At 38.0% G+C, this 22,696-nt stretch overlaps 1 protein-coding gene across 3 annotated transcripts in view; it reads left to right on the top strand.

The window, feature by feature from the left end:
- UNC79 (unc-79 subunit of NALCN channel complex) overlaps positions 1-22,696 on the top strand; it is a 207,326-nt gene that overhangs the window by 59,738 nt on the left and 124,892 nt on the right. For all 3 annotated transcript variants that reach the window (XM_077780866.1, XM_077780865.1, XM_077780867.1), the window contains exons 9-16: positions 529-758; positions 3,091-3,262; positions 4,918-5,148; positions 14,396-14,586; positions 15,163-15,286; positions 17,221-17,361; positions 19,473-19,694; positions 21,762-21,989. In XM_077780866.1, coding sequence (XP_077636992.1) covers positions 529-758; positions 3,091-3,262; positions 4,918-5,148; positions 14,396-14,586; positions 15,163-15,286; positions 17,221-17,361; positions 19,473-19,694; positions 21,762-21,989 — 1,539 coding nt within the window. The remainder of the gene's footprint in view (positions 1-528; positions 759-3,090; positions 3,263-4,917; positions 5,149-14,395; positions 14,587-15,162; positions 15,287-17,220; positions 17,362-19,472; positions 19,695-21,761; positions 21,990-22,696) is intronic.

Below are 22,696 nucleotides of genomic sequence, written 5' to 3'. Positions count from 1 at the left end.
GGTGGGCAGCCAGCTCTGGGCCCCCCACCTGTCCTTGAACACAGCAAAGACAAGTGGAGCTGCACTGGAAATCTGCTCCTTCCGTGGCGGATAAGATACTTTTGAAAGTAATTTGGGGATTATAATTATTCCTTTCCTATTCTGATGTGCTGTGATGCTCTCTCTTTGGACCACAGTTTTAGGTTTTTTCCTCCATATTTCTGCTGAAAACTCTTCACACACTAACTGGAAATAATCCAGAAAGCGCCTCACCCTCAACCGATATCTGAGGTAGCTTTACAGAAGGCTTTTCAACAAAGTTCCACTCACCTTTAGAGCTTTTCTGCCACTGACACCAATAGAAACCACATCTTACCTTCGTTTTTAACTCTGCCTAAAACCTAACTGGTTAGGGATGACCTGTGTTTTGGAAACTTTAGAAGTGTGCAGCCACTTCCGGTGGCCCCTTCACTATCCATTTGTTCTACTTCTTAGCCCCATTTACCTCAGTGGCCAGTTTTAGTTGATTTCGGTGTTTTTTGCCCCTAGAACTGCAGTTCCCATGTAAGAAGAGCAGTTGTTACCTGCTTCTCAGCGGGGTGCTGCGGCCGTCACGGAAACAGGCCTGTGCGGTACTGCAAGAGATGCCACTCGAATCATCACAGCAACGAAGTGGGGGCTGCGTCCGAGACCCACCTCTATCAGACCTCCCCTCCGCCCATCAACACTCGGGAATGTGGTGCCGAGGAGCTGGTCTGCGCTGTGGAGGCCGTGATCAGGTAACGGGCGGCTTGTTGGGGGCCTACCGGAAACACCACCCTGGCTTTGAGCCGCTCTTGGCACTTTGGTAAAGTTCATTCAACTTCAGGTGCCTTCAAGCCTGACCTCTTAACCTTCCATAATGCAGTGACGATTTTTTAAGTTTATTTCTTCATTTTGAGAGAGAGAGTGTGTGTGCATGCAAGTTGGGGAGCGGCAGAGAGAGAGGGGAAGAGAGAGAGAATCGCAGGCAGGCTCTGCGCTGTCAGTGCAGAACACAGAGCCCTATGCGGGGCTTGAACTCACGAACCATGAGATCATGCTCCAAACCGAGGTCAGATTATTAATCGCCTAAGCTACCCAGCCACCCCAGTGATGGTGTTTTAATTCATTCATTCAACCAATATTTTTATCGCTGTGCCAAGCATGTGTTAGGCACTTGGGAGACCAGAGAGAATAAAATGTAGTCTCCGCCTTCACCTTATGCATGTAGGGGCTATAAAGACAGAAGCATGGGATTGTGATTCAGTATGGTTAGCACAGCGATGGCACAGAGCGGAGTTTTAGGAAAATGAAGCAGAGGCGCCCCTCAGAGTGATGGGTGTGAAGGGGGTGCCTGAGGCCTGACTGTGCACTGTGCAGTGCGGGAGAGCTCTAGGTAATTCGGTACTGGGGTAAAGCTGGGGGCTCTGCAGTGAGATAGGAGTCCGGTGGTGCAGGCGGTTGGCTCTCTCTCCTACCACATGACAGAAAAAGGAGCTTTGGAAATGATAACTTCCAGAGTCGTTCTCTTTTGTACAATACTCACTGAGGCAAGTTTTTTTTAATTAAAGAAATAATATTAGAGTGTATATTTTAAGGATAAGGGACTCTTTTCTGTGTCTCTTGCCTCAGTGGCTGCTACATGTAGAAACGCAGTAAATGTTTGTCAAATGAAACATTACAGAAAGTTTGGAAATAGAAGAAAAAAATCAGCTGTACTGCTGTCATCATTATCAGTTCTGCATATGTTCTTCTGCTTTTACTCAAATGCACATCTTTATAGAGCTGTAATCACAGGGTATCATAATTTTTTTGATATAACATTATACCATTCGCTCTTTTGCATGTTGTTAGATAGTTTCTGTATTTACCATTTTTAGTGGAAACATAATTTTCATTGAGATTGTTTTCCTCCACCTTTAGATTTTTAAATTGCTTCCGTTTTTTACTAATATACATTTCTTTGATACATACTGTTGTGAATACTGCTGTTTTTCTAGTTTTTATTTTCTTTTTCTTATTAAAAATTTTGTTTTATGTTCTATTTGTTTCTGAGAAAGAGAGAGACAGCTTGAGCAGGGGAGGGTCAGAGAGAGGGAGATACAGAATCTGAAACAGGCTCCAGGCTCTGAACTAGCTGTCAGTACAGCGCCTGACATGGGGCTCGAACCCATGAACTGTGAGATCATGACCTGAGCCGAAGTTGGATGCTTAACCAACTGAGCCACCCAAGCGCCCCTATTTTTTATTTTCTTAGGGTAGATGACCAGATATGGTTGACTGGGTCAGAGTGTATAAATGTTTTAATGGCTATTGATACATTACCAAACTGATTTTCAGAGTATGCATATGAATTTATAATGCCAAAAGCATTGTATGAAAGAAATTGCTAGTTTTGGCTACACTTTTGCTAACATTGGGTATTATGTTTGAAAATGATGACTTGTTGGGGTGCTCTAGTGGCTCAGTCAGTTAAGCATCCACCTCTTGATTTCAGCCCAGGTCATGATCTCATAGTTATAGCAAGTTTGAGCCCCACATTGGGCTCTGTGCTGACTTGCAGAGACTGTTTGGGATTCTCTCTTTCTGCCCCTCCCCTCTTTGCAGTTTCTCTCTCTCTATCAAAATAAATAAACTTAAAAAAAATTATGACTTGTTTAGCAGATTGAAAAAGGAGACTTTGTTGCTCATTTCCAAATCTTTGAATATTAGAAATTGAATATTTGGGTATAAATTCCTCAAGTCTCTCTTTGTACCATGCATTTGAGGTCCACATAACTTCAGATTAGATACAGGGGAAATATTGACATCTAGTGGGATGGTTGGTACACCGGAAGCCAGGAGGCATCGGTTCTGCCTGATTCTAATTGAAGGTAGCAGTCTCTTTGTGCCTCAGTTTGTTCATTTTAGAAATGGGGATAGAGTACAAAATAGCAAAGAACTGAAATTAGGCCTGTTGGAGCAACTTCTACCAACTGGAAGGAGAGCAATCAGTGATGCTTGACTACTCATGAATAGTTGCTCTGAATCGGTCATAACCTAGAATGTGTTTTTTCGATCGTCTAACTTGACACCTCTCGGCTTTGGCAGCTTGTTGAAAGAAGCCGAGTTCCATGCTGAGCAGCGGGAATATGAGCTGAATCGCCGGCGGCAGCTGGGACTTTCCTCTTCCCACCATTCCCTGGATAACACTGACTTTGACAACAAGGACGATGATAAACACGACCAGCGACTACTCAGTCAATTTGGAATATGGTTTTTAGTAAGAAAATAAGTTAGCTCTTCTCTGTTTTCTTATTTCTCATGACAACATTGCACTGATGAGGAATATTTCCTGTTCTTTTTAAAGAAGTAAATAGTGAAAAGTTAACTTTAGCAGCGGGATTCTATATTGTAGGACAGTGGCTCTCAACCCTGGGCAGCCATTGGATTTCCTTGGGAAAGAAGGCTTTTAGAGAATGCCAGTGCCCAGATCCCACCCTAGAATCTTGGGACTTTTAGAAAAGCTTCCTAGTTGGTTCTAATGAATAGCCAGGTGTCGAAGCCTACTAGCCAGACCCTTGACTGTTTGAAAGGCACCTTTGACAGAAAATGAATGGGAATGTTGCTAGGGTATGTTGTGAAATAACCGAGTTAATATAATTTATAGATCATTCGCATCCCATCATCTTTATACATGACATTTTTCTTTCTTTCTTTTCTTTTCTTTTCTTTTCTTTTTTTTTACAAATAGTTTATTGTCAAGTTGGTTTCCATATAACACCCAGTGCTCATCCCCACAAGTGCCCTCCTCCATGCCCATCTCCCCCCCCAAACACCCATCAGTCCTCAGTTTGTTCTCAGCATTCAAGAGCCTCTCGTGGTTTGCCTCCCTCCCTCTCCGCCACTGTTTCCCCCCTTCTTCTCCCCCATGGTCCTCTGTTAAGTTCCTCCTAATCCTCCTATATGTGCAAACATATGGTATTTGTACATGACATTTTTCTTGAAAGTTCAGTATCTGTGACACTTTTAAGGCCAGTTTGCTTACAGCCAGAAAAATCAGAGCTGTATTAACACAGGGAATTTGGTTGTTTTTGACTGATTCCCTGGGAGCATTCATTTAGTAAAGATCAAACATTCTGATCCCAAATTCCATGCCAGCTGAACTTGGCAGTTCTGTTAGATAAGACTTTTGTTTTTGCCCCTTGAAGACATAGATTGAGTCTCCATAGTAATATATCTCTTTATGCTTTTTTTTAATGCTAACTATGCTTTTATATAGTTATCTGAAAAAGTTGTGTTTTGTTTTACCAAATTGGTATTTAATTGCTGATTTCACATGTTTTGCTGCTAGAACTTATTATCTAATGATATAATGACTGCTATTGTGAACTCTTTGAAGGCGAGGGTAGTGTTTTATTTATCTGTACGTTCCTGACCCCCTACTATTGCGTTTCATAAAAGATTATTGCAGAATGAATAATGAATAAATGATGAGCTGTTTTTAAGAGTCTATTTATAATGTGCTGAATTAGGGGGCTCTAAGCTTTCAGAATTATTACTGATAGAAATTCCTTAGCTAAATCTGATAATTTTAGAATGGAAACATAGGTAGATTATTTTTTTTCATTGAAGATATTTATGAAATTTCACTTTGCAGAGCTAACTTAAAAATGCATTTATCTAGTGTAGACTACAAAATAGATTTCTTCTAGGAGAAAAGACTTATCAAAAGGTGCAATCTCAAGGGGAAATTATTGTTGTAATCCATCTCTCCTGCAAGGAATGCAGTTTCTAGGTTAAGTGATCCTCTATCATTTATAAACTGTCTACTTTAAATGGATTATTGGGAATCTTTTTTTTTGTCTTTAAATGAATTTGTAATAATTATGTAAAATCGATGGAGGCTGAAGCAGAGTCTAATCTGCCCATTTGCAGGTGAGCCTCTGCACGCCCAGTGAGAACACACCTACGGAGAGCTTGGCCAGGCTGGTGGCCATGGTGTTTCAGTGGTTTCACTCCACGGCATATATGATGGATGATGAAGTTGGAAGTTTGGTGGAAAAACTGAAGCCTCAGTTTGTCACCAAGTGGTTGAAGACCGTCTGTGATGTTCGCTTTGATGTCATGGTCATGTGCCTTCTTCCCAAGCCAATGGAATTTGCCAGGGTAAGTGGAGGGCCCCCGCTTGGACCTTGTAGGAGAGGGATTGGGAGAAGCACTGCCCCAGCCATTAACATGTTATCATTATCTGTAGAAAAAGAGTGTCTCTCCTTATTTTAGTCAACACAGCTGAATGAGGTTAGTTGAGCAACTGCATTTTAGGTGGTGTGCTGCTTTGATGTTGGTTTGGGGTGAAGAATGGTAAGACAACTATATGAAATATTTTTAAGAATTTACGAGAGGATAAAAGAATGGGGCACCTTGGTGGCTCAGTAGGCCAAGTGTCTGATTCTTGATTTTGGCTCAGCTCTTGATGTTGTGGTTCGTGGGATCATGCCCCATGTCGGGCTCTGAGCTGACAGACTGGTGCCTGCTTGGGATTCTCTCTTCCTTTCTCTCTGCCTCTCTCCTGCTCACACACTCTCTTTCCTTCTCTAAATTAAAAACAAAAAAGAATTTAAGGGAGGATTCTTCCCTGACATTGCTGAATATTTTTTTTTTTAATTAAGAAACAGAAGAAAAAGGTTTCTCTGTGAGATTGCTAGGTCTCAGTCCTTCTCTGATCTATTGTCTGTCTAAAGGCTAACATTTGACGAGGAGCAACTGCTTTTGTGGTTTCACATATATTTCTAGATATGAATGGTAGAAATCCCTGCCCTATCATTTGGAATGCCAAATGCCAAAAAAGGTTTAGGACATGCCAAAATGCTCCCTTTGCTCTAGCTTATGGGACAAATTCCTCTGAATTCATCCTTTTCCCCAGTAGATTATAGGCTTCAGATATATAGCTGGTAAGACCCCATATTTTTAAAATACAGTATAATTTGTGCCTAACTTAGCAAGGTGGATGTCCAGAATCAGTTTTTGGCAGAAATATAGGAAATTTTTTCAGGATATTTTCTGAATTTTATTTGGTATTTATTTTGGTTTACTTTCAATGAGATATTGAGGCATTTTTCAGTCTGATTAAGACATTTAAGGATAAAAAAGAACACAGACCATCTAAAGAAATAGGTTTTGTTAGGTTTCCGGGACACGGAGTAGTTCTGTGCATGATTCAAGATGACACTTTTTTCCTTCTTTGGTGCCACCTACTGACTCACATATAAAACTGGATTTTTGCATAACAGAAATTCTCTATTTGGTGGCATTCTTTGACTATATTGATATGTTTTCTATTATTATTTCCTTTGCGATAGTAAAGGGTTGGCTTTATCTAATTATCAAAGATAAGAGGAAATGGTAGCTGAGGGCCTACAACAGACACATTCAGGAGAGAAAAGACAAAGTTTATTTATACTTATAGTCAGTACTCAGTACATCACTGAATATCAGTGATGGGTATCTCCCTCAGTAGCCAAAGATAAAATGTGTGGGGTGGAGAGTTAGGGCTGGAATGGGAAGATATGGACAGTTCTGTTGAGCCTTTTGATACTAGTGGCCCTGGGCAGTCTGTCTCCACAGCAGCTGAATTCACAGGCAACTCCCTTTAATGGAAATGATATTTCTGGAAGCTCTGCTTTAGTCAGAAAAGGGAAGTTAGGATAAGGTTTCTCTCTGCGTCTTCTTTAGTTCAAATATTTTCATGAAAGTGATCTTTATGCCAAGTGTGGGGGTCTGAGTGGTTTCCCACATTTCTCTCATGTGGAACTTTGAGAGAATTTTCACACCAAAAGGAAGCTGGGTTGATTGCTGTAGATTTGGGTTAGGAGCTTCCAGGTAAGAGATCTGTAAAGGAGGAAGCAGGCATAGATTAGGACAAGGAAACAAACAAACAAACAAACAAACAAACCTGAGGTTAATGGTGACAATAGACTCTAAAACTAGTTTCCAAGGCCAGAGGGCAGCCAGTCAGGATTTGTAGATGTTGGGCTCAAAGTGTCTTTAGATGATAGAGTGAGGTCATCAGTGCCTCTGTCATGGTTATGAGCAGCGCATGGAGGATGCAGGCTGTTGCCACAATTCTTTTGAAGTTCAAATCAAGTTGTCTTGCTCTGGCTTGCAGGGCTTTGGGAGAAGACAACTTAGAGTCTCAATAAGGATCTGGGCCGTCAGGTTTTACTTCTCAGTGACACCAAGTCAGCAGGGTGGGAGGAAAATTGGAAACATCAGTTACTGACAAACTATGTGACACAGCAGGATTCAGTTTATGAGGAGGTGACAAATAGCTCAAAGACAATGAGCAGGACTAGAATCTGATAACTCACAAGGGTGGGTATAGTTTTCCATTGAAACATAAAATTTCCCCCCATTTTGATCAAAGATAATCAAAGTAAGATTACTCTTATTCTCAAAGTAAGACTAGTCTCATTAAATTTGTCCTAATTATTTATGTAGATGTAGCGACAATGGTAATTGACCAAATAGACCTTTAATGTTGGCTTTGCTGGAATTTTTATGGAGAATCTCAGATTGGGCTTCTAAAAACCGCTAGAGGTTAGGATGCTAAACTAGTAACTTGTCATCATACTTCATCTGCAGTACCTCTAGATTTGGGTAAATTGCTCTCTGAGGTCACCAAAATATTCTAAGTTTCCTGGACCTTTCAGGCAGTGACATTTCTTATTATTTGCTTATAGGCTGGGATCCCCATAAGCCAGGTACCAGGCTGGTTTTTCCAAGAGGACTTTGTAAGCACTGGCTTCTTCATGTCAATTGACCTTAGTTCCTTAAAACTGGTCATATCTGATTCTATGCACATCCTTCTCTACTGTGACATTCCAGGCAAAACATTGGTGATATAACCAGTTTTTCTGATTATGTTCTTTTACAAGGAGAACAGATTGAGAAACTTGTGCATGGACTAAGAATACTCACTAAGAGTTTCTGAACTCTGAAGGGTCAGATGTGGTGGGAGAAAAAGATAAGTGTTTCTTTGTTGTTTACAAAGATATAATCTACTAAATTGTTGTGAGTAGTTAGCTTAAGAAAAACCTTACATCCAGAAAATAGAACATTAAAGAGCCAGCAGTGTTCCAAACTAAAAAAAACCCACAAAAATATGATTACCTTTCTTCATCTAATTAATTAAAAAAATTTTTTAAGTTTATTTATTTATTTTTGAGAGAGAGAGAGAGAAGGGGCAGGGCAGAGAGGGAGAGGGAGAGAGAGAATCTCAAGTGGGCTCTGCACCATCAGTGTGGAGCCCATGTGGGGCTCGAACTCACAAACCATGAGATCATGACCTGAGCTGAAACAGTCAGACGCTTGACCAACTGAGTCACCCAGGTGCCCCAATCCCATCTAATTAATTTTTGTTTCTCTTGATTTTGGGTTAGCAGTTTCAGGAAAACATTAGCTTCTCCATCAGAGTTCTGGAATCCTTTCTCAGGCTGGCAGCATACAATACCATCAGAAGCTTGTACCCATTCTTGCCTGTCATAGTGTCCCTGGTCTCCTGGGACAGTTCTTTTTGCTAAAGCCAAAGCCTTCTATCTAGTGGTTGTTCACAAGAGCTTTCAGAAAAGCATCAGAATAAAATAGTAACAAACTGTGAATGATAAAAGACTTTAAAAATGGCTATAATCAGATCCGCTGAGAGTAACCGGAATTATGATCACATTAGGCAAAGCATCTGGAGGGTATGTCATGAGCAAGAAAGGAATTGACAAATTGCTAGAAACTTCATATAATTCCCAAAGTGTTGGTATTAAAAACATTTCTCTTCATACTTGATGATGATTTTCATGCAGTTCAGCATATCAAATAAACCTAATGGGTTTAATATCTTATTTTACTAGAAAAAGAAAAAAATCCTTTGAGATTTTCTAGAGGCCCTCTCAGAAATCTCAAAGTCAGTTTGAGATCAAGATTTTATTAGGATTTGATTTGAGGAAGGCAGAATATGAAAAGTTGTCAGAAATGTGCAAGGTTTAAACACTTGATTAACCGGGCACGGGGTCACTATGAAACAATACTTAGTTATCTGTTTAACGAAAATGACAATAAAGATTTCAAAAGTAAATATAGGATGTAACATGATAATGAAAAAAATGGGCTTTTTTGTTTTAATTGAGAAGACTTAGTTTTCTTAAATAATTGAGGACATGAAGCACAGGAAATTCTGTTAAGACATAGAATAGTTGTTTCCCAAACATATTATTAAAAAGGTAGAGAAAAACCTTGTTCACTTTCTTTTCTAAAAATCTGGTTATTTTATTATTTTTTTAAAAAATTTAAACCCAAATTAGTTAACATATAGTATAATAATGATTCAGGAATAGAATTCATTGATTCATCACTTAATGTAACACCCAGTGCTCATCCCAACAAGTGCCCTTTTTAATGCCCCTCACCCATCTAAACCATCCCCCCTACCCAACACCCCACAAGCAACCCTCAGCTTGTTCTCTGTATTTAAGAGTCTCTTATGGTTTGTCTCCCACTCTGCTTTTATCTTATATTTCCTTCCCTTCCCGTATGTTCATCTGTTTTGTTTCTTAAATTCCACATAATGAGTGAAATCGTGTGGTATTTCTCTTTTTCTGACTGAGTTCTTTCACTTAGCATAATACACTCTAGTTCCGTCCGAGCTGTTGCAAATGACAAGATTTCATTCTCTTTGATTGCCAAGTAATATTCCATTGTATCTATATACCACGTCTTTTTTATCCATTCATCCTTCACTTTCCTCTTTTGTTATTCTGGAAAGCCTTCACACCACCTCTAAAGAATGACTTTAGGACTGAATTACTCTTTTGTCCTTAACAAAACTAACTCATACGTTCCTTAAATAGTCTGCATATGGGGCTTTTTCCATCACTACTATTTCAAATAGTTTCACTTATATATATTGATCATAGTTTTCAACACTTAGTAACCTCTATTTTTCAGAGAAAACCAGGAAGTAGTTTGTGAATTTCCTGTCAACTACTGGTATTTTTGTAGCACCTTGGCAACTTTTGTGAATATACTACTTTTATAACATCAAGAGCTATGCTTCATAGTATAATTTCTTAATATGGCAAAAAGAACATATTTATTAGCATATCAAAATATCTTGAGTCTCTCTGTCAAAATAAGAATCCAAAAGTAGGTGCACCAGCATGGCTCAGTTAGCTAAGCATTAACTCCTAGTTTTGGCTCAGGTCATGGTCTCATGGTTTGTGAGATCAAGACTCACATCAGTGCAGAGCCTGCTTGGGATCCTCTCTCTCTCCCTCTTTCTCTACCCCTTCCCTCTCACATGCACTTGTGCTCTCTGTCTCAAAATAAATACACATTAAAAAAAAGAATCTACAAGTATGTAAACTTGTATTCAGTAATTAATATTTCATTGATTTGTCTTTTTTTTTTTTAATGTTTATTCTTGAGAGAGAGAGACAGAATGCAAGCAGGGGCAGAGAGAGAGGGAGATAGAATCTAAAGCAGACTCCAGGCTTCGAGCTGTCAACACATAGCCCGATGTGGGACTCAAACTCACAAACCGTAAGATCATGACCTGAGCCGAAGTTGGGCACTTTTAACTGACTGAGCCACCTAGGTGCCCCTCGTTGTTTTGTCTTATTTAGAAATGGTCTAGATATTCAACAAATATATATCATTTCATGTACCTTAGTATAACTTTAGTTTCAAGCTATCAAAAAGATCTTGGACGCTACTTCCAAGTAGACATACTATAAAACACAGTTATTGTTGAAATAAAGCTTGTCAGAATAATAATTAAATTAAAATTAAATCTATAAGTTTTATAATCTTAAACATTTAGTAAATATAATATTAGCTTATTTGACTAGAAAACCCATGTAGAATAAAAATGTATGATCAGATCATACTCAGTGCTGATAATTCAGAAGATACAGCTGTTTTTATTAAACCAACTGTATTAATCTTGTCTTATTTATGAAAGATTTACCGAAATCACATGAACTTGAAAAATATTTGAGTTACTTTCTGTATTTCTGAGAGCTTGGGGAATATTTAATTCATATAAGCTTTTGTGTTTTTAAAGCTCATTTAGAATAGAGATCTTTTAATGGATTTGATAAATTAATTTGTCAGAGGTACCATTCAGAGGTAACAAAATATCACATATACATAATATACCTATCCAAAGGTATAGACAGACACACATACAGATGGTCCCCAATTTGCCATGGTTTGATTTATGATTTTCTGACTTTACGATGATACAAAAATGATCCACATTCAATAGAAACCATACTTTAACATGTGAATTTTGAAATTTTCCTGAACTGACGATATGCATTATGATCCTCACTCGTGATGCTGGGAAGGGGCCACGAGCCTCAATTCCCTGGCAGCCACGGGGTCACAGGGTCCACAACTGCTATACCAGCTGCCGTTCTGCACCCACACAGCCACTCTGTTTTTCACTTGCAGTACAGTATTCAATAAATTACGTTAGCTTTTACTTGTACTATTGCCTTCTATTGTTAAAAAAAAAAAAAAAAAGGAGAAATTTATTTTTCCTCCTGAGAAGCTCCAATTAACACCCTCCTTAGCAAACCTCCAATGCCTTTTTCCTTAGCTTATTCCAGCCTTTAAAATGAATAAAGAAGATGTGGTTTATATATATGATGGAATACTACTTGGCAGTGAGAAAGAATGAAATCCTACCCTTTGCAGCAGTGTGGATGGAACTGGAGGGTAATATGCTAAGTGAAATAAGTCAGTTTGAGAAAGGCAGATACCATATGTTTCACTCATGTGTGGAACTTGAGAAACTTAACAGAAGACCACGGGTGGAAGGGAAGGGGATAAATTAGTTACAAACAGAGAGGGAGGGAGGCAAATAATAAAAGACTCTTAAATACAGAGAACAAATTGAGGGTTGATAAGGGGTGGATCAGGGGAGAGGGAAAAGGGGTGATGGGCATTGAGGAGGGCACTTGTTGGGATGAGCACTGGGTGTTCAATGAATCATGGGAATCTACCCCCAAACCCAAGAACACACTGTATACACTATATGTTAGCCACTTGACAATACATTTTATTAAAAACAAACAAACAAATAAATAAATAAAGATTGTAGACTCTCCCCCAAAATAAAATAAAATAAATTTAAAAAAAAGTAACTTCTTAGCGGACTAAAATAACTAACTGCCTAAGGCTGAACCACAGTCTTCATTACACATCAGAGCAAATAGAAAGATCTTGAAGGTCTCCCCCACAAATATTGATAAAAAATTTTAGTCCTTACACTGAACAGGTTAACCACTTGTTCTATCTGCTAGAAACATAATTTGAATAAAAATGAGGATGAAAAGTGAATTTGAAAACTGACTCTGACACAAGCTAGTAAGTTTTATATTACTGTAGCAGTTTCTACTGTTAAGGTCTTTACAGATCTTTCTCATCTCAAAATTGCATTGTGTCCCAATAAGCCCATTGTAAGTTGAACATACTGTAAATTAAAAATACACTTAATACACCTCACTTACCAAATATCATCCGTTAGCCTGGCCCACCTTGCATGTGCTCAAGACCCTCACATTGGCCTACACCTGGGCAAAATCATCTAACAAAAAGCCTATTTTTTAGATGTAATTTATTGAATACAGTACTCATGTAATTTATTGAATTACATTTGAAGGAGGAGGTGGTGGAGGGGAGTTCATGGTAGGGACAGATTTTAATTTGTGTTCTAAATCTGATTTCTGTTCTAGAATTTTGCTAGGGGAATCTTTTAGGCTGGCTGCGATCTTTTTTTGTGTGTGTCTTCCCAGTTTGATCCTCCCATATTGGTAATATGACATTTGTTTAAGGTGAGAACTCTCTGAAATTCTTTTAAATATAACAACTTTTCCAAATCAAAGGATCCATTGTCTGGCTATTGACAATTTAAGAACCCCACAAAGATACCTATTCCAGAATGTGACTCAAAACCAGTAGGCATTTGGGGTGCTTGGTGGCTCAGTAGGTTGAGCATCTGACTCTTCATTTTGGCTCATGTTATGATCTCATGGTTCATGAGTTTGAATACCGCATTGGGCTATGCACTCAGCTCTTGGAGCCTGCTTGGAATTCCTCTCTCTGCCCACCCCCAAAATAAATAAATAAACTTTAAAACAACAACAAGAAAAAACCCATAGGCCTTTATGTGGCTTAAAAAGCTACATAGCCAAAGGCGGGTCGGAAGGGTACATTCTGCCCTGTTGACATTATCAAGTGTTAGCTTTTCTGAGTCTATGTAACAACAGTGACAGTCCCAGAAATGTAGTCACTTCCTGCAAATTTCTAATCAATCATCTAGGATTTTGGACAGTATGATACCAAATAGATATTTGAGCTTTAAATAGAATTGATTTAATTGTTTTGAATAACCTAGAATTCTAGGATAATAATTAAATGTTTAAAGGTGGATTCATTTAAAAAAGGGTAGTTTCCAACAATTCTTGTATTATCCGGTAAAGATTCAGGGCCAGTTGAGCTGTTGTTACTTTGGCATACATAATAAAAATATAAGATCTTCATCTAAAATTGGAATTTTAGGGATGCCTGGGTGGCTCAGGTCATGATCTCACAGTTTGTGGGTTTGAGCTCTGTGTGGGGCTCTGTGCTGACAGCTCAGAGCCTGGAGCCCACTTCAGATTCTGTGTCTCCTCCTCTCTCCTCCATTTGCACTCAGTCTCTCTCTTCCAAACAATAAATATTGAAAAAATAAAATTGGAATTATAAACGGAACCCGAATTTAATTCATTCTTTTCTGCACTCGTAAATTAATATACAATCTTACTTAGTAAAAAGTACGTTTTTTTAAATTCATCAATTCATCCATCCCTAGAACATTTTTTAGGAGAAAAATTGTGGCACAATATAGCATAGAGAAAAATAGCACTCTCTGCCACTTTATTTTCCACACTGAAAAATATTCAATGCAAAGTGTACAGTAGTAGACATCTATATTCCTCTGAAGTGCAGGTGTAACTACACATATTTGTAATGGGTTTGTCAAACTTCAGAAATAATGCTCCAGCTGTGTGCTCATCCTGTTGGGAATAAATCTTTGGAATTTTAATTCATGTATGATTTGGACTGCAGTAGAATAGTTCAAATTCAGCCTGTGATTAATATATGAACCTGTTTGTAACTGTGGTTTCTTTTTTGTAATTAATGTCTTCTGGTGCTTTGTAGATTCTTACAAATCTCACTCTGAAGATACTTGGCCTAGGATTCAGATGTAATAGATTTCAGTCTTTCTCTGTATCCATTTCCTTTAGGAAGCCCTTAGAGTATAAGCTTAACAGGTACATTTTGTTCTTTTCCCCTGTGGCTGTGGAAATGCCATCAGGTTGGTGGATACTGGGATAAATCCTGCAGCACAGTGACTCAGTTGAAGGAAGGTCTCAACCGAATTCTCTGCCTGATCCCCTACAATGTGATCAGTCAGTCTGTGTGGGAGTGTATTATGCCCGAGTGGCTGGAAGCCATCAGAACAGAAGTCCCAGATAACCAGTTAAAAGAATTCAGGGAAGTATTAAGGTGAGTAAGTAGTTTAATGAAGTCACCACAAGTCTAATGATGTCTGACATTTATTGAGCATGTGATGTGTGCCAGGAACCGTGTTAAATATTTTATATAATCTTGTTTACTTTTTAACAACCCTATAGAGGAATTTTTAGGTGCAAAATGAAGTCGTTACAGCAAATTGTGCTAAGGTGACCTGAAATTGTTGAAAAAAGATTTTGTTCTTGTGGAATAATACACATACCGTATTGTTTGTTTAGCTTCAAATATAATTATGGTTTGGTTAACATGGGGAGAGTGCAAAGGGATAATGTTTTTAGGTGCTGGGGAGCAACTCTAATTCCTTAGAAATGCAATTCTTTCTGTTAAGCCTAATATGAATATAAACATTAATATTATTAACAACAGTATGAATTCTTTATATCTATTCTAATGACATAAACTATTATAGTAAAATGTAACATGATAATAACATTCAGAACACAGCCCGATCCAAAGTGTTTGGCTCCCCAGATAAGATACAGTTAAAAAATGCAACTCAACCCTAATATATGTTCATTGGTCATTTACTTTCGTTGCTCTGCTTTCCAGCAAAATGTTTGACATTGAGCTCTGTCCTCTACCTTTTTCATTGGAAGAAATGTTTGGCTTTATTAGTTGTCGGTTCACAGGATACCCTTCCTCTGTGCAGGAACAAGCTTTACTGTGGCTTCATGTGAGTAAATGGTACTTTTAGTCATTTGTGGCAATAGTTCTTAGCCTGGGAACTTTAGATCACTGGGTAGAAGAGTGGGGAGTTATTGCAGAGTCCATAAATTTGCATGTTTGCTGAGGACTGTCTAGACTAATAACTCACTGCATAGATAAATAACTACATTTCAAATATATGTGGCTATAGTTATGGTTAATAAAATACAGATTTATGCAGTACTATTACTGAATTCATAATAGCTTTTGGTCCTTATGTAGTTTTCCATCAGTAGATTCTAAAAGTGTAATAGGCTGTCTTGTGGGGTTCTCATAAATCTTTTGGCATTAAATAGGTGCTTTACTTGGGAAAGTTGAGAGCTGCTGACTTAGAATGGAATGCCTTTCTCCCCAGTCTACATTTGTAACGCCAGCTTATCCTTAAAGCCCAACTCAAAAATGATCTCATCTATGAAGTTTCCCTCACACCCCCATTTTTCCTTCGGAATTCATTATTCCTTCTCCCAGTACTCATACAGGCTCCTTGGGTAAATTTTATTCAGCCTCAGATTGAGTTCATTTTTGTCTCTTCTCCTGAGTGCAAATGCATGGAGTTCAGGGACCAGGCGGGTCTGTTTTCATTTTGAATTCATACCTCCCTTCATCCTTTCCTCTCAGCATCTAGCACGTGCCTTGTGTTTATTTAATGAATGTTCTTAAAAATTTACTAAATTGAGTTGAATGTCTGTCAAAAAGTTTGGCTAGTTTCAAAAAAGGAGGCCAGGGTCAATGTTTAGATCAGTTATGGGTGCAGATACATTGCTGGGTCATAGAAGGGTGGCTTTCAAGTCATCAAGATGCCTTTCTGGGTTCTAAACTGAGGAACAGTATTTTTCACAACTGACAAAGAGTAAAGGGACCATTTTTTAAAAAGTTACCTTTTGGACCCAGAATTTTAACATTTCATCCCCAAGTAGATCTCTGCAAGATAATTTCTCTTTTTAGGTAAGCCTGTTCTTCTATAGATGGCTAGGTGTGGTACTCAGACACGCCCTTTAGGCTGAGCTCAGTAGGGGTGAGTAGAAAGGACTCTAAACCTCTGTCCTCACCATGGCTAGAGCAATTACAGCTGCATGTTTTATGGACTGGACTTGCCCAGAGTTCTGGGTTGAAGACAAGGTGCTGCAATTGAAGGAGATTTTAAACCACTGGTCTAACCATTTGGAGAATAGTGTGAACAGTATAGTGATTGGAATTGACTGATTTATTAATTAATTGTGGAAACATTTATAGAGTTCCTCTGTGCCAGGCACCATAGTTGGCACAGGGATGAAAATGGGATAAGAGATGGTTCACACTTCCTTTCTGCGGGGAGCTCACAGTGGGAGAGACAGTATCAAACAGTCAAATATAATGAAAAGTTATTATCGCTTTAATAAATGTATGTATAAAATTCTAAGGAAGCAGAGAATAGGAATGGATTAACTCTGTCTGAAGGAAAGATGCATCTGTTTCCAAAAATTCATTACAGATGAAGTCACTTGATTTTGGCAGAAGATAGCTGAGCTTGCATCAGAAACCAAGATCAGAGGGTGCAGTCAGATCAGAAGGAGGATGGACTGGAGAAAGATTGCACACAGGTTATACTTGTCCAGGAGGAAGCTGATGGATAAGGCACTAGCAGCGCTATGGAAAAGAGGAGACAGTGTCAAAAGATACTTAGAAGTTTTAGTAGAAATAACATGGCAGTTTATGGGATGTGGGGAGTGGGGGAGATGGAAGGTCCAATAATAACTTTGACTTTTTGATATGAAAAATTGAGATTGGCTGTGCTGGCAGAATATACATAAGGCTAAGTATCCTTATGTTCAGTAGTTCACTTTGGGGAAAAAATGTTAAATGCAGTTTTTTTTTTGAGTTTTAAAGTTTATATTTTGGGGGATATATGCCTTTTTTCCCCAGGTATTATCGGAGTTAGACATCATGGTTCCACTTCAACTATTGATAAGTATGTTTTCTGATGGAGTTAATTCTGTTAAAGAACTGGCAAATCAAAGAAAATCAAGAGTCAGTGAACTGGCAGGGAACCTTGCAGCTCGAAGGGTAATTATTGCCACAACTGTTTTTGTCTTACTTGTTAAGATTTTGTCAATTATACTAGGTCTAAAAGTAACATCATAGTTAACTTCTCTGAAAATGCTTTTTCATCCCATCTCACTCTGTTAGTCTTTTAAGTACGTGAAATAATAGAAAACATTGATCTAAGATATGTTCTGTATAATCCACAGTCAATAAATTATTGAGTTTTCATTTTCCTTTGAGTTTTTCTCCTGCACGTACCTATTAGCTATCTCACACCCTTGATGAAAGCAAAAAGAGTAGCTCTGAGGTATTATTCTTTTTTCTTTTTTTTCTTTTGGTCTCCTGGTGAATTAGAGTTCTTTACCCATTGCTAGGCAGATAGGTGCTTCACTTTGGGGATGAGGAGTTTGGATGTTTTGTTCTATCATGTTTTGAGAAGATGTGGTCATCTGATGGTGGCTGGGAATGATGCTGTCACTGTGGACCAACTGAGCCCATTTTTGGGGCCCCTTTGTATTTTTGTGAATGAAAAAAGTCAACATAGTCTAGTCCAAGGGATAGGAAAGCTATTGGGAATTTCTGATAATATTTCTGTAGAGGACCTGTTAGAGCTTTTGTTGACATGCTGACATTTCTAGACCAGGGTCAGTTCTGGAGAGGTTTACTCTCAATGTGATGGTAGGCGGGGACTGTTCTCAACTTTCCCTTGTCAGCCTCTCCATACCATTTTTCCTACTGTTTGTCATTCTACCTCATATCTAGGGACTAGAAAATATGTCAAAATCATGGGATCATAGTTTGTATTCAGTGCTGTCTTTTGATTTTTAATCATCACTACTTTTCTTGTCTGCCTCCTAAGAACCAGCTGGCAAACATTTTTATGTTGTTTTTTTCTTCTGTAACCTTTGATTATGAGATAACTTAGTTGGTGCCTTATACTGTGCAATATATTCACAGTGAACCATAACACAGAATTGTGTGAGACAGTTGGAGAAGAGCTCATTGTCCTCATTTTACAAATACTTAGCCTGAGGTTCAGTGAGCTGACGTGATTTGCCATTGATAACACTATCAATATCCAGGTATTCTGGTTCTTAATGAGGTACTCTTTTTCTTTAGTTTAAATATGGTGTTCAAGGAACTTTCTGGTTATTGGATCTTTAGGAGAGAAAATATGATTTCAGAGTGATATACAGGTATGTCAGTCAAGGCCCTGGTACAGAATTTATCCTTGATGGTTCAAGTGAAGAGACTTTCATGGAGACTCTGCCTATAGAGTTATGGGGAAAGTTAAGGGAGCAGTAAGGGTTGGTGAGGCACCTAAACTCCAGCAACAGCTCAGTAGGAAGCCATTAGACCCCTAAAGGTGAAGGAACAAGGAAAAGGGTTTCTTGAGCCCACTGAGAGCTGAAATTTTAAGGAATGGCTGGCTGGAAGAGTAATGGAGAGATCGCCAGAGATGTAGCATCAAAGCAGGCAGGGAGTGGGTGATACACTACTACCTCTCTCTCCTTCAGCTTCAGGGCTTCTGCTGGTATCTCCCATTGACTAACCCAGCTGGAAGCCAGCTGGCATGAAAGTTGGGAGAGACTCTGTTCTTGGCATCCTTGGGCACATAGCAGGGCAGAAGACAGCAGTGAGGGGCTTGGGTAGGCAAATGGAGAATAACCAATACAACAGATTTGACATATATTGTTTTCCCATGTTAGCTTGATAATTATAATATTCAGATGTCATTGTTCTTTAATCAGTCTTCTTAAACTGAGATTTAGTGCTTGTGATTCTAAAACTGATCTTGCAATATCAGGTTATGGTTTTAGGTTGATGAAAACAATTTCCTTTAATCAGAAATGTGTGATAGGATGAACAATATAATGGCAAAGACAGCTGCCTTCATTTTTCAGGGTGCTGATGTTTCATTCACCTGACAATCAGTCACAAAGTTCAGGTGATTTTATTTCTTATTTTTATATTTTGAGAAGATCCATAGTGTTTGGAAGTACTAATGCTATTGACTAAGGAAGGGAATCAGTGTGACAGCTGGAAATACCTTCCATGAGCCCCTAGATATTTCATATAGCCATTTTAGCTTCTATGAGTTCACTTATGTGTGTTGATGTTCTTTCTTCTAGGTGAGTGTCGCCTCTGATCCTGGCCGACGAGTTCAGCACAATATGCTGAGTCCATTTCATAGTCCTTTTCAGAGTCCATTTCGGAGTCCTATGCGTAGTCCATTTCGTAGCCCTTTCAAGAATTTTGGACACCCAGGAGGAAGGACTATTGACTTTGATTGTGAAGATGATGAAATGAATCTAAATTGTTTCATCCTCATGTTTGATCTTCTCCTGAAGCAGGTAGCTGAAGCATGAGCTTCCTTTAGTTCAGAGGTGAAGAGTAAGGGAAAGCATTGTATAGTGATTCTTGCTATGTGTGTGACATCTTCATACTTGCCGAAATGATGCAACATCACTCAAGACATTTTACAACCCCCTTTCTGGGATTCCCTAGAATGTGAAAAATACTTGTATGAATATCTGCAATGATGTTGACATATGAGAATGGATATAAATTTTAGAAACCCTCTAGCATCATTAGACTGGATTCTGTTGAACAAATTTGGTGAACTGAGTAATGCTATTGTTGGAAGGAGCAAGGTACAACTCTGTGGTGATGGGCTGATTTAAATACATTCCAGAAATTGATTTTTGTAGGTAATTTCAAAAGAGAAGTTTAAAAGTCTGGCCAGGAGAGCATTTCTTCTTAACTTTTTATTTTGAAGTAATTTCAGGCTTGCAGAAAAGTTGCGAGAATAGCACAAAGAATTCCCAGATACTCCTCCCCCAGATTCTCCAGGTGTTAACATTTATCACATTTATTTCTATCACTCTCTTAATCTGTATATGTATGTATGTATTATAGAATTTTTAAATAAACCATATGAGGGTAAGTTGCAAATATGGTGTCCCTTTATCCTTAAACACTTCAGAATGTATTTCCTAAAAAATAAGGACATTCTTTTATATAACCAAGTACAAAATAAGGAAATCAATCAAAATTAGGAAATTAATATTGTTATAATACTATTATCTATTATCTGACCCACAGAAATTAATCATTTTTTAAATTGATGTAATGATTATATCTTTATAGCAAAAGAAAAAAAGTGTTTTTGATCTAGGACACAACCCAGTATCACTCCTTGCAAATATTTGTCCTGTCTCCTTAGTCTTCTTTAATCCAGAGTAATCCTTCAATCTTTGTTCATCTTTCATGTTCTTGATATTTTTGAGGAGTACGGGCCAGTTATTTTGTAGAATGTCCCTCAATTTGAGTTTATCTGGTGTTTCTTTATGACTCTATTTGGGTTAAGCATTTTTTGGCAGTAACACTGCTAGTGTGATGTTATATCCTTTTCAATGCATCATATTAGGAGGCACATGACACGATAATGTTGCCTTACCTGGTGGTGATAACTTGGGAACGTGATTTCTGCTAAATTTCTCTACTCCAAAGTCACTGTTTTCCCCTTTGTAATTAGTAAGTAACTTGCAGGCTGAGATTTTCTGTTTCTCATCAGACTTTCACCTAATAGTTTTAGCATCAAGGGCTGATTCATGCCTGGATCAATTATTACTATGATGGTTACCAAATGATAATTTTCTAATTTTATCATTTCTTTTAATTTATTAGCTGGCATTCTACTGAAGAAATAGTTTCTCTTCTCTCCCATTTCTATATTTATTTGTTCATCTTATACCTGCACGTACACATGAATTCTTATTTCATTCAGTGAGTTAAAACCTGTTACTGTGATTATTTATTTTGATGTTCATATTGTCCTGTATTTGATCAGTGGGAGTCCCTTCAGGCTGGCTCCTGTGTTCTTTTGACATATCCCAATCATTCCTTGAACACTTCCTTAATTTCTGGCATAACAAGATGTTCCAGGCTCATTTTATATTTTCCTAGCCCCAACCTTGAAATCAGCCATTTCTCCAAGGAGCCCTGGTTCCTCTTAGTGGATAATGGATAATGGTATTTAGAAACCAAGATCTGGACATTAGGTGAGGAGCAGCATTTTTTAAATGTGTAAAATTTCACAAAGTGATAAGTTTAAAAAACAACTTTTTAAAATGTCCTACATGATTTTAAAAATAATTCCCATTGTTTGTCTTCTGTTTAGAGTCTTTTTAGAAGAATCCATGGAAAACAATATGTATCCATGGTCTATAATCCTTCTCATCTTTAAATAACTTAATATTGTTGTTAGTAAATTTTATCCCCAATTAGTATGCCAGTGGAATATTGGATAAAAGGACCAAATTCCTTCTTTTTTCTTTTTTCTGTTCTTTCTTTCTTTCTCTTTTCTCTCTCTCTCTTTTTTTTTTTTTTTTTTTGGCCTTTATTTTGATGTCTTTCAGATGGAATTACAAGATGATGGGATCACCATGGGTTTAGAGCACAGCTTATCAAAGGACATTATTTCCATTATAAACAATGTCTTCCAAGCCCCCTGGGGGGGCTCCCATACCTGCCAGAAGGAAGAAAAGGCAATTGAGTGTAACTTATGTCAGTCTAGTATTCTCTGCTATCAGCTTGCTTGTGAACTCTTGGAGAGACTGGCTCCTAAAGAAGAAAGCCGGCTGGTGGTAAGAAGTTAAAGTAATGAGATGGCCCATGTCTGATAGTGATAATGACTATAGAAGCAGGTATAATGGGGTCTTCTTTCAATATCACATTATGCTCCCTGCTGGGTTACGTGTGAGACTGTGGTAAAAGAAACATTTTCCTGTTTCTCCCACCAACTTATGCTCCTAGAAAGGGATATGAGCTGGAGCTATATCATACAGAATTCTTGAGTCTTGAGTTAAGGTTGTGGCACATCCATTCATACAACTGTCATAAATACAAAGCATTACTGGTATTCTTGAAATAACTTCTATTATAAAGTTCAGATAACAATGAAACCTACAAAACATATACCAAATATCAAGGCCATAGAATGGATATGGGTATTGAGAATTCCTAGGTAACCCTGGTTTGGAAAACCCATTGACTTCATCAACAGCCGATAAATACTTCATTTCATTTCCTACTTTCCAAGAAAATTGTTTCAATAAGAAAAAACTAATATATGCCACGCATTAGCTACTCCATACATTAGTTATTTACTGTTTAGCCAGTTTTCATTTAAGACACATATCTCCAAAATACCCTCACACCATCAAAGGTAGATGAATCTATTATTCGGGGTTTTGTTTGCTGTCTTCTCTTTTTTTTCCTTTCTACTAATATTTAAGTAGAAAGCAACTTCTTAAAAAAATCTTTTTGAGGTGTAACATACATGCAGTAAATT

This window comes from Crocuta crocuta, unplaced genomic scaffold (assembly GCF_008692635.1).
Source record: "Crocuta crocuta isolate KB4526 unplaced genomic scaffold, BGI_CrCroc_1.0 scaffold299, whole genome shotgun sequence".
Taxonomy (NCBI): Eukaryota; Metazoa; Chordata; class Mammalia; order Carnivora; family Hyaenidae; genus Crocuta; species Crocuta crocuta.
The sequence above is the reverse complement of the archived record's forward strand: the minus strand, read 5'-3'. Positions and strand labels throughout refer to the sequence as shown.